Genomic DNA, 12,511 nt, shown 5'->3' on the forward strand with positions numbered 1-12,511 from the left:
ATGACAAAGCATATTGTGAAAGATAGGGGTTGGTATAAACAGTTATGACCTCTGTTCCAGAAAGCCTATGAAAGGTATTTTCTACACTTCCTTACACAACTGTTCAGCTTTATATTAGTACTCAGTTAAGAATATGAATGTTTGTACCATATAAAGATGAGAAACTTGTAGAGTCAGACTTTACGCTTCACTTCTGGATCTTTTTTTTTTGACTGGCAGTATGAGCTTTCAGAATGTTGGGCAGATGGATCAGCATGGAGAGGCTCTGGCGGTGGTGGTCTATACTGATGCTTGGAGATAAAGTTATCCACAAGACGCTGCCTAGTTGCGGTGACTTCTTCTTCAAAAGAATTTATTATGCTTCTGCCAGTTTTGCACTTAAAGCAAAGCAAAAGATTGAGACTTTCAGTCGAGCAATTCAACTGTCTAGTTCCACTATATTCAAAACTTAGACCCTCAAAAAGCTACTGATCTGCTCCTAATTCTAGCTTACAAGTCTACTTTTGCTATGGTCAGCAATACTGCTGTCTGAATGGTGCAGAGCAGTTTGGCAGCTATTTCATATGCATTCCCTGCTTGATTCAGAAACTCTTCCACCAGGCTTGCCAGTAGGGCTCTGTTTAGTGATGTTTTTTGGTTAGGTATAATATATTTTTAAAGTAAATTGTGAACCTACTGTTTAGCTGTATTTTAAATCACATCGGGGGGGAGACTTCAGTTTGATTTTCTTCTGTGTGAAGGGGCACGAGCTTGCCTCTCAGGATGCATTAGGATAATGGTGCTTCAAGGTGGCAGCATGTTCTGTATTAGACCTAGTGCATAGCCCTCCAAGCTATTGGTGGCAGTATTCCTGGGGGCAAAGTGTCGCCACCTGAAGCTGCTGCTTCAAGTTTTCTATATGCTGTACTTAAAAATAAAGTAGTATATTATGGCCAAGACCCCTTTTGTACCTTGGAACATTCGCTGTTCAGGTTAGGTAAAGACAGCATCTCACTCTTAGTCCACCTTTTAAGATATCAGACAGCTCCCACTGCAGCACGCAATCCTATTTTTATGTATTTAAGGCTGTTGTGTAGGGAACTTAAATACTTAACCTTGGGAGTCACCACGTTTATTTTCATATATTGAAGATCAGTTGATCTTGATCAACTAGTTGAAGCAGTTCAGTTGTGTGCTTTTGTATATGTCAACACTACAGCACGCAAGAAAACCCAGAAGTGGGGAGGAGTAAAACTGGATAAGTGTAAAAAATTTGAAGTGGGCTTTAAAGTTTGAAAGCTTAATTAGACTGATTTACATGTCAAACTGCATATGTGGAGCAATAATCTGGTCAAAATTTGTCTTTTCACCTGTGTTGGTCATCCCTCCTGAGAAAGATAGAGCTGCTTATTATAGAGCTTCCTGGATTGGTTGATTATTGCACCAAAGGTATTTTTTTCTGCTGTAATGAGTTGTTGAGAAAACATTTCTGAAGGAAACAGGTTTTCCTTCAAAATCTAGGCAATAGACTACACTGAGAAGTGTTTAGGTGCAGATTTCTTAGCCAATAATGCACATAGACCATTACTTCAGAATAAATCATGTTCTAGCCTTACACAATCACTCCTTGATGATGCTTGGAAATCTTAGGGATGGAATTACATTCTAGTTTTGAATCTTACATTAAGTTTATTTGGTTAACACTTACAAGGAAGGTTCTCAGCCGTGTCATCTCCAGCATGTAGTACTCCTCCACTGTCAGGTCATCAAAGTGCTTAGTAAGAGATAAAAAGCCACAGTTGTGACGTTTGATGTGTTCCTCCCTGCAATGTAAACCCAGAATAAGAACAGATATTAAAACCATGAAAGTTATATTTCAGGATATGAAGAAATCTGAACAGACAGTTCTCTTTAGTATTTCTATCAGTAGAAAAAGTATCATACAGAAAACATATGTAATAGATTTTTGTGGATCTCAGATAAAAGCTAGTTGAACTATTTCAAGGTTACTGGGTAAGATAAACTTTCAGTAGGCTTCAGTTTTGTGAACTGTTACAGAGCAATTAGTAACTATAATGAGTAAGGGGATGTTGAGGGAAGTTTGGAGGAATACTTCAAGAACATTGTTACATTTGTGCTTACCATGGGTCATCATTTGGTTCCCAGCCCTCCAGTTCTATCAAGCAAAAGAAACATTTTGCCACATCTGGTTCATTTGCATTTGGACAGTGGACAAAGCCCGCCTTTGCCATCTGCAGGTGACAGTGTAAAACTTTAGAGCCTCATCCAACACACTGCTCATGTTCGCATCAGCAAACTGTTTCTGAGACCTTGCAAATAATGCCTTTCCCCACAATGTCTATCAGGCTGAAAAATAAGTTTTAAGTGTGAGGACAGCAAGCAGATAAATATGCAACTAGTAAAGAAATGAGGAATAAGCTACAAGTAGTGAACAGATTTCTGCGTATCTGTGGTATCTGCAGGCTACCAGAATAGCTTCATTCTACCAAATAACGTCTGGTAGATGCCATGCTACACAAGCATTTCGGTAGCAGTGCATAAGATCTATCATAGCCAGGACTAATAAAGAATATTTTCAAAGCAAAAACATAAGACCAAGGACATAGAGAACCTTTAAATATAAATTATGTGAGTAAAATGCTACATCTTTAACTTCTATGTTTTCCTGTCACTTTAGAGTGACATCGGGTCAGAACACTAAACATTAAGTTTGCTTCATTTATCAAAACTTAACACCTTCTCTGATAACTCTTGCAGTATGACTTATCTGACATCCAGCCTGGAATTTTCATGTGTGTGCCAAAGTGTCAGGTGGATTTTCTTTTTTTTTAATGCTCAAATCTAAGCCTGCAGGGACATAAACATTAAATTTTCTAAAATTTAAATAACATCAATTTCTGAATTTAACTAGTGATTGTTCTGCTATTTCATCCTTCTTCTGGATGTGTACTTCTTCTAGCATAGGCTTCTTTTTTATGAATGAAAATTTGCAATTAGAAAGATTATATAATATAAGAAATTAACTTTCAAGTGACAAGAACAACAAAAAAATGATAATAAGTAACTATTCAATTCTATAGGTAGGCTAGTGAACTGAACATGCAGAATCCAGTCATCCTACTAGAGTATTTCTGAGCAGGTAATCAAGGAAAGTTGGAGTATTCAACTTTTCATCTTCTCCAGGCTTTGTGGAAGCTCACAACTCTTGTTGAACATGAATATACTTAACAATGACTTCATGTTCAGGCATAGGATATAAAAAAGTAATGCATAGTCAAAATATAAATTTTCAGACTTACATTCTCTGGGGTGCACTTGCAGTTCTCTATAAAAGGCCAGTTTGTGAAGGTTTTTAAACGGTTCTCATATTCATACATATCCTTAAAATCAGCTAAGAGCTTGGAAGCTAAACCAAGCTCTTTCAAGAGCAACTCCATCTATAAAGCCTAAAATTAATATAGCCCAGAGCTTTTCTCCTGCTCTCACATTTAAGGCATTATGGTAATTGATGACACATTGCACCTGTAAATCAGAGTAAATTTTAAAGTGAATAAACACAGGTGAGTTTGTGAGCAGGACAATCAAAAGAAATGAAGTTACTGAAACTTTTTTCCCCTCTCTCTCATTCTGTGTACTTGGTCACACTATATATTTTTTAAATGAAAGCACCTATGATAATGCAGTATGAAAATTACTAAATTTTGTCGTGGCTAAACCATGGCAAATTGAAACATCAGAAATGTAAGTTAACAACTCTAGTTAGGAATACAGCAATTTTACATATAAAATTTTAAAAAATATATTGATTGTGACCAAAGTGGTTGAATTAATGTTGCTATTTGAAACCTTGCACATGTCTTGAATTTTGTGTTCAGAGATTAAATCATAGTATCATGTTTGCAAATACTGCTGCATTTCTTTAAAGGGGAGGTGGTTACTATAAAATATTCTAGAGTGTGTCCAGAGATAGAATAAATGGTGATATTTAAAAGAATTATGTCTGTAAGGGTTTACAAGATCAAAGCATTAAGCTGTCATTTTATAAATTGTCTCTCATTTTGGTACAGGGCCCAGTTAACTTCAGTAGGAAGTTTAAACACCACTGTGTACCAGGCTGCTGTACACAGCAATTTTCTAAGCCAAGACCTTAACACCTTTGAAAGGTTTTGCATTGTGAGAGTTGAAAATGTAAATCCTCTCTGTAACTTAGATGGGGTAAGTGCAGGAAAAAAAATCTGGTTTCCTATACCAATGCAGTAGTCTGTCCAGATGTGGTGACAGAAATGAGATTAAGGATCATTTGCATAGGACTTCCAATTTCAACCCTCTTAGAGCATCTTTTTTGCCTAGATTTACACAGGCTAAATAATTGATTCCTCTGAGACTATACTTGCATTTAATTTTATATGCAGGAATACTGTCCTTGAAATTGATATTAAAATGTTTAGAGTAATATGAGTTAATGCTTACACAAAAATAGGACACTAATTCTATTTTTTTCCTTTTTTTTTTTTTTAAAGATAATACCAATGGTGCAGGAATTCATCATTCACAACCTCGGCCGTCCATTTATTGAGCCACCTCCATTTGATTTATCAAAAGCATTTTCTGATAGTCATTCTTGTGCACCACTGATATTTGTACTTTCTCCTGGTGCTGACCCCATGGCAGCCCTTCTTAAGTTTGCTGATGATCAGGTATTTTAATATCTCCAGACTTTTTAAATATAGTTGATGCATGTGTGTGTATGAACATGCATATGTTTGTATGAAGGAAAGAATTTTGTTTAAGTAAAATTAAATGCCCAAGCAAGCTCCAACACCTGTTTTTAACTGCCCCAAAACATGTTAATGTTGATCTCATGGCTCTTCTTAACACAAGGACTAATTAATGCATGTGGATTGGTTTTAGGAATGATTAATTTGTCTATTGTTTATAAGAAATTGTACGTTAAATATTTTTGGCATATTTTATAATGTTGTGATGTCACGATCTATTTAACTAATTAGTTTATGTACTCCCAAATTGAAAATGGAAAAATGGAATAAAACCATAATGATTTAAACATTTATTGTAAGGTATCTTATGTGAAAATGGTAATTTTTTTTCTAATAAGCATTATGTGTAATATATTACTTAATTAAAAAGCACTGTAGTAATATGGGACCTTGGGATCTTGGGTGGTATTTACATTTCAGAATTCAAATATGGATTTTCGTTGCCTTTGACTGTTATTATTATGGCATTTTAAAAAAAAATCCCAACAGCCTAAATTGGTTTTTATGAAGAAGAGCACTGTTATAATACTAGAATGTTGCTTTTTTTTTCTGGTAAGATAGATTTCTTTTATTTCCTGACCATTATTCTGACAGAATTATGTGCTGTTGAGAATTACAGACATACTTCAAGTCTCCAACTGCCAAGCTGCAAAAGTATCCTTCATTTTATAGTAGGTTGTCTACATCCTTAAAAAGCGTACTGTTTTCAGGATTATTTTGAAACTGTCAGAATTTTACGGTCCTGGATTAAATGGATGTGTTGTTGGAGCTTTTAACTGGAAGATAGATAAGAGGTTTTGGTCAACTGAAATGACATGAAAGAAGAGATTGAAACTGTATTTTAAAATAGACACTGCATTAAATATTTAAAGAATATATATAGATGTGAACTCTCATATCAGAAGGCTTAGTGTATTTATGCAATATTATTCTTACTTATATTATGCTTTCTATATGCAGGGGTATGGTGGTACAAAGCTGAGTTCTCTGTCACTTGGTCAGGGCCAAGGTCCAATAGCCATGAAAATGGTAGAGAAGGCAGTAAAGGAAGGAACATGGATAGTTCTGCAAAATTGCCATCTAGCAAGCTCATGGATGCCAACACTGGAAAGAGTCTGTGAGGTAAAAATGAGTATTATCTTATAAAAACTTTTGAAGGCATGTCTGATCCATACAGGTGACTGAAAAGCCAGCTTAGCATACTTCGTGATGATTCCCATTATGTAAGGGTAATCCATCACATACTGATTCTGTCTTTTCCTTCTGCCTGCTGGAATAAAAAGTGCTTACAAACATGGTGAGTGTGGCTCATTCCTTGAACGGTAAATTCCCGCCACTACAGCAGCCCCTTCAGGCCAAGAGCTTTCATCATATGCCTACTGCTGCAGAGAAGTTGTATGCTAAGGAATTTTACGCTTGAACTTGGGTTTCCAAAGAACTACTAGTGTGTATTTCTTTCTTCCCCCTCGCCCCTTAATAAACTTAATATATTTCTGATGTATACATATTATTACTCTAGCCCTTCCCAGAACAGCTGTATGACACTAAGTGCAGTAAATGGACAAAGTATACATTCCACTGCTCTTGTGGTACAGAGCCTGCACTTGTTTTTTTCATATATGCCACAAACGTGCACAGAGAGCACAAATTTCAGTTCAAAATATGGAAGTCTTGAGTGAAAACATACCAGCTGTAAAGGGAAGTTGTCATTTGTAACTGTGACTTTCGCTATGATCACATATAAGTACCTAAGAAATTAAACTTTGGATTGGTATATTTTCCCACTTAAAAATGGCTTTAATAATAACAACACTTGAGGTGTAAATTAATGTATTGTGTCTTCCATTTGCCTGTTTTTATATGTATTTATTGCAGGAGCTAAACCCTGATACAACACATCCAGATTTCCGAATGTGGCTCACCAGTTACCCATCTGCCACGTTCCCGGTGTCTATACTTCAGAATGGAGTGAAGATGACAAATGAAGCACCAAAAGGTTTACGGGCCAATATAATTCGTTCGTACATGATGGATCCAATATCTGATCCTGACTTTTTCAACAGCTGCAAAAAACCTGTTAGTAATGTTGTATTGTAACTTTGTAAATCAGTTAAAGCAGACCCTAATGACTGTGTATATATGCTCTGGGGAAGAAAACTCTCCCAATTAAATAGTTGTCTTCCACTGCAATAGAACTGGTTTTGACTACTGGCAATAGTGAAATAAATGAAATTTTTATTTTATTGCTTCTCTCCTACTTATTAAATTGAGATTTTGTGTTATGGCATTAATACAACTCTCTAATTTAAAAAAAAAAAGAGTGGGAAAAATCTTAACCACTCTTTTCATAATTAGATACATGTTTGCAAGCATATTTTACATTATTTTTCTATAATTAATGTAGTTCTAAATGAGGTCATATACTTTGCTAAATGGTCTCAACTGAAAAACAAAAAAACCCAAAAGTTCCTACCTGAAGTTTTTATTTAAAGCCCTGATATCTATCTTAATAATGAGAGGGGGAAAAAAAAGGCAGGAATATTGTCTGAACAATGTTTTATAATACAATGGTGTAAAAAAAAAGTTCATAGGTACATGGTCTCACAGCTGTATGTCTCATGTATAATAATTACATATAGCTTTAAACATGAAATTTCTTTGAGGGTTCTTACTGATTTAAGAGAATATTTAGAACTGATGCTTATGACAATTTGATGACTTCCTGCAGAAGGCCTTTGTATGTCAAAAAGCTACCCCTGACTCATGAACAGTATGTTACTGGAGCAGGAGATGCTGGGTTTTGAGTGACTCAGAGACAGCACTGCTGTCTTTTGCACTCCTTTTGCGGTGAGAAAAACTGAAACGGTTTAAACCAGCCATAAATTATTAATGGTGTTGCATTTGGATTTAAGGCTGAGTTCAAGACACTGTTGTATGGCCTCTGCTTCTTCCACGCGCTGGTGCAAGAAAGGCGGAATTTTGGGCCGTTGGGTTGGAACATTCCATACGAGTTCAATGAGACCGACCTGCGCATCAGCGTGCAGCAGCTGCACATCTTCCTTGACCAGTACGAGGTATGGCAGCCTCTCACAGCAGTTACTGGTCCTTGCTTGCACTTTCTAGGACTGTTAGTGGATGTACCACTGCAGGCTGAGTGCTGCCACAGCAACAGTTTAGTAGGGGCAGTAAATTAATTAGAAACCCAAGGTCTACTTGCAGTAGTGCTAACCACATTCATTTTAAGTGGTTAATGAACCATGATCAGTATATAACTAATGTGGGAAACTTTCAAATTACAATTTAGAAGTTCTGTCATGCAAAACAAAGCAGCATTTGTTCCATGGAATTGCCTTATTCCTTGGAATCTTATCCTGTCTCTACATAGGAGCTGTGGATTCAGCTTTTGGCAGTGTTACTGCAAGCTGTAAAATATTGTACTACAACATTTAATTACTGTGATTTACTCAATGGTAAGGGTTATATTAGACCCTGGACTGTTGCAGATTAATAACATCCTTGATCTGTTTGTGTAAATTTGGCAGATGATGTTTCTTTCCCTGTTTGCAGAGCTAGGCAGTGTTTCATAGAGGCCTCGCTGGAATTTGCTAGCAATACATGGCACTTCTTTATGTTCCAGCTTCCTAAGCAACTCACTATAGCCAGAATCTGTTAAAGTTATGGCTGGGGGCAGGAAGGGGGTGTTATTTTCAAACCATTGTCAGCCCAGCGTGTGTTCAGTTATCAATGTGGTTAATAGGTAAATTGTGATTCAGCACGAGAAGGCAACTTCATGAAGGTGTTTGTTTTCCTGTGGGAGAGTGAAGGGGGGAGTCTGAGGGGGATGTCTTCCCATTACCTGACCAAAGCTTATGAGCAAATGTAGTGCCTAGCGGGGAGGGAGCATTGGTTTCCCTGAAAAATAATAACTTGTATGTAGTAAACAGATTTCTTGGTACTTTTTTCGACTGGTTTGCTTTATTCCAGTTCTCAGCAAATCACCCACTCCTGCCTGGACTCCCTGTAAATAATGTCTCTTATCACTCATAATTTGTTCCGTTTATGCAGCTAAGAGGAGTCCAGCTTCTTCCAACCTCAAGGCTTTAAGAATATTTGATTTTTTTCCCCTAAAAAAAAATAACATTTTTGAGCACAGCTATGGCCCTGTGGCTGCATACATTTATTACAGAAGTATGTATAGCCAAACAAGTAGAGATAATTTTGGAAAAGTTTTCCATGAACTTGTACTCAGGGAGTTCCAACTGCATTAATATGTAAATTTTTGGTGCTATTATTCTTCAAAAGAAGCAATGCTGGGTGACTTGATGGACAGTTACTGAAGTATTTGAAGATGAGAAGATCAATGGTACAAACATGAACTAGCAGAAGTAAACAACAGCTTTTAAACTTTGCAGTGAGAATTCTGAATGACTTCCAAATAGATTGCAATGATACCAATATGGCTGTCCAGAGAAATGCTAGGCTGCAGTTCAGATCATTGTCATGCTTTCTTTCAGGAGGTGCCCTACGATGCTCTTCGCTATATGACTGGAGAATGTAATTATGGTGGCAGAGTTACTGATGACTGGGATCGGCGTACGCTCCGTAGTGTCCTAAATATGTTCTTTTCCTCGGAAATCATTACAAATGTAGATTATAAATTTGATCCAAGTGGCCTTTATTTTGCTCCTCCTGAAGGAGATGTAAGTATCCCAGAACAACAGAACTACAAACAGCCTCTTTTCTAAAAAAATCGGTCTATCTTTACTGACACTGATATGTGCCTTGGTGCTTATTGCTACCAATGCTTGCTTTTGTGGCTTAATCTCACATTCTGTTAGGACTTGTTTCAGGGATTTCTAAGACAGACAAATGATGTAAGAAAGCCCACCCCAACTACTACTAACTAAATTGACTTTGCCCTGTGTGAGTCAGCACACTTAGGGAACAATAAGGGAGAAACACAACCTGCTGAAGTTAAAAGCATTATAAAATAGGCATAAGAGTATTAGCTGATCATATCTGCTGGAGGCAGAAAGGACATAGTAATCAGCTTAAATTATCACTGAGGAGAGTTATGTTACACATCAGCAAAACACCTTCACACACTTGGCAAGCAGTAAGCCCCTAAAGGGGCTCCAGCCCCTTGCACTAGGTATCTTGTTTTGTAAGATAATTGCCAACAGCTGTCAGAAATTTTGTCGAATTATTTAGGCAAAGCCAACCCTGATTTTTGGGGAAGAGGATGTCTCAAATGAATTTGTGAGGTACAGTCAGTTCCTGTATTTCCTTTTGTATCTTAGTTTACATGCTGTATTTGTACAGTAGGAAAGTTTGTAGTGGTTTTTGAGATGCAGCTTGCAGCCTGTCATGGGCTGTTTCTGCATCTCCTTTGAAGTCTAAGGTATTTTTTCCCCCCCTTTTTTTAGTACCAAAGCTATATTGAATATACAAAGACACTTCCACTGAATCCTTCCCCAGAGATATTTGGAATGAATGCAAATGCCGATATCACCAAGGATCAGTCAGAAACGCAACTGTTATTTGATAACATTCTTCTTACGCAGGTATGCAAAGAATAAAAGTCACACCCCATCTTACTATAACTTTCTACTCCATCTCCACATTAGTACAGATTAGTTCAGGGTTTTTTTTTTTCAGTTTTTACTGTACCTTATTGTGTTATATCTCCATTCTGGTGAAATTACTGTTCCACTTGGGAATCTTTTAAGGCTTTTTTTTGTTTTGAGTTTTTCCTGACCGTCTTCCTAAGGAAACATAGCTTCTCTGATGGTACAGTCAGTTTGTGTATCTTCTGCTCCCCCCAGCTTTTCACAGTTTTCAACTTCCTGGTCAGTTTCAGTCTAGTTTGTAAGCTGGGTACAATCTAGGGATACTACAGTTCCTGTAAGCTTCATGAGGAAAACGAAGAGCTGAATATAGAGCAAGAGGGACATGGCGGGACAGTGAGACAGAACTTGGCACTGCTCTGTGCTGTTTCACAACATCTGGCCAGCCAGTGATGCTGATGGGTACATCAGAAATGGGGGGAGAAAGACTGGTTTACAGTGGAAGCAGGGTTTTGGCAAAAACACTAAGGACACAAATCTGTAGGAAACCAGATTTTCTTAGTGCTAAGCTAATAACTTTTTGCAATACTATAGGGAATTCTGAAACAAATTAATTTCAGTCACAGGGGAAGAGTGTTGGAACTATAATGACCTTTTAAACAATGCCTTTATAACAGCTCTACTTTCCTCCATTTTAACTATTTGCTCTCCTAGGTCCTCTTTCTTTTTCTCAAAATAAATCCAACTCTTTGGCTCTCTCTAGTCTCGGGCATCTGGTGGTGGTGCAAAATCCACTGATGAAGTTGTTCATGAAGTCACAGGTGACATCCTGAGCAAACTTCCTCCAAGTTTTGACATTGAAGCAGCAATGAGAAGGTATCCAACCACTTATACTCAAAGCATGAATACTGTGCTTGTCCAAGAGATGGGACGCTTTAACAAGTTACTGGAGACAATACGGGACTCCTGTGTTAACATCCAGAAAGCAATAAAGGTGAGCTGAAGATAACCTTTAAAGACATATACCTAGGACCTAGTCTCAATTGCTGAGCTATCAATGCAAGTACCCTACAGAACTGGCCCTGAAGTCTGATTCAGTTTGGCCAGTAAAACACTGTAAAGAATCTAGATTCCAAACTGATTTATTGATTTGTATGTTAGAACTGATAGGATTACAATGGAATATAAAAAAAGTACTGTTGTGCCTGCTGTAGAGAAACCAAACCAGAAAGTTTTTAGCTACAGATTTGCTAGCAAATAGGATAACCAGGAACTAGGTTCACATCTGTTTTTCTGCCTCACTGGTGTGAAAGACTGAAGCACGTCACACAATTTCTTACAGATGAAAGCAGATCTCAACACCTCAAATAGCACAGTACTGCCAGTGAGGATTCCGGTTAATGTATCACAGTCTAAAGTCGATGTTTGTTCTCAGTAGGAATCAAAAGCTACAGCTGTGCAAAATACAGGGGGGAAAAAAAAAGGCAGCAAAAAAATCAGTTTGTGTAATTTTTATTTATCCTATTATAGCTTAAGGCTGACAAGGAATTGAGAAAAAACAAAACAAAACCAACCAAAAAAACCCCCAAAACTCACAAACACTGCTCCCCTCCCTGTTAAAGCCAAACTACAAGCTGAAAAGTCTGCCACTTTAGAATAAGGCACTTGCAGCAATGTCACAGTTTTGAGGAAACTTTAAATAATAATAAAGAGGTGCATTTACAGTTAGTAAATCTTGGAAGTGCTCTGGGAAGACCATGTTTCTGTGGACCTTTTCCCAGACCAATCTAGTGACTAACTGCTGGATCAGACAGAAGACTGTAGTAACTTTTTATGAAATCCATTATGTCCATTATTCTTGTTTTCAGTGTTGCTCCTGTCTGACTTAGCTAGAAGTTCATAACAACTGTTGGACAGAGCACTATGCTGATTTTTAATCATTAAAGCAAGCCTGTTAGGTAAAGTATTTTGACATCTTCCTTTCCAAAATTTCTTTTAGGGGCTAGTAGTGATGTCTGCTGAACTGGAAGAAGTGGTAAACAGCATTCTGAAAGGCAGAGTTCCAGGACTATGGATGAGTAAGTCTTACCCAAGCCTCAAGCCTCTGGGCAGCTATGTGACTGACTTCCTTAACAGACTAAAGTTCTTACAGGTGAGCACACACCA

The 12,511-nt window shown here is 37.4% G+C and overlaps 2 protein-coding genes across 2 annotated transcripts in view; one reads left to right on the forward strand and one right to left on the reverse strand.

The window, feature by feature from the left end:
- Positions 1–12,511, forward strand: part of DNAH7 (dynein axonemal heavy chain 7) — a 122,247-nt gene that overhangs the window by 104,661 nt on the left and 5,075 nt on the right. Inside the window, exons 55-62 of the mRNA XM_064451976.1 lie at positions 4,521–4,697; positions 5,739–5,900; positions 6,654–6,854; positions 7,691–7,852; positions 9,293–9,478; positions 10,205–10,342; positions 11,109–11,339; positions 12,345–12,497. Of these exons, the coding sequence (XP_064308046.1) occupies positions 4,521–4,697; positions 5,739–5,900; positions 6,654–6,854; positions 7,691–7,852; positions 9,293–9,478; positions 10,205–10,342; positions 11,109–11,339; positions 12,345–12,497 (1,410 nt within the window). The remainder of the gene's footprint in view (positions 1–4,520; positions 4,698–5,738; positions 5,901–6,653; positions 6,855–7,690; positions 7,853–9,292; positions 9,479–10,204; positions 10,343–11,108; positions 11,340–12,344; positions 12,498–12,511) is intronic.
- On the reverse strand, positions 174–3,437 carry LOC135313718 (baculoviral IAP repeat-containing protein 5.1-like). Its single transcript, XM_064453358.1, has 4 exons — positions 3,300–3,437; positions 2,122–2,231; positions 1,688–1,802; positions 174–377 (listed from the first exon to the last, which is right to left on the reverse strand). Exons 1-4 carry the CDS (start codon positions 3,435–3,437, stop codon positions 174–176), a joined length of 567 nt encoding a protein of 188 aa, XP_064309428.1.

The sequence above is a fragment of the Phalacrocorax carbo genome, chromosome 5, assembly GCF_963921805.1.
Source record: "Phalacrocorax carbo chromosome 5, bPhaCar2.1, whole genome shotgun sequence".
NCBI classification, from domain to species: Eukaryota; Metazoa; Chordata; class Aves; order Suliformes; family Phalacrocoracidae; genus Phalacrocorax; species Phalacrocorax carbo.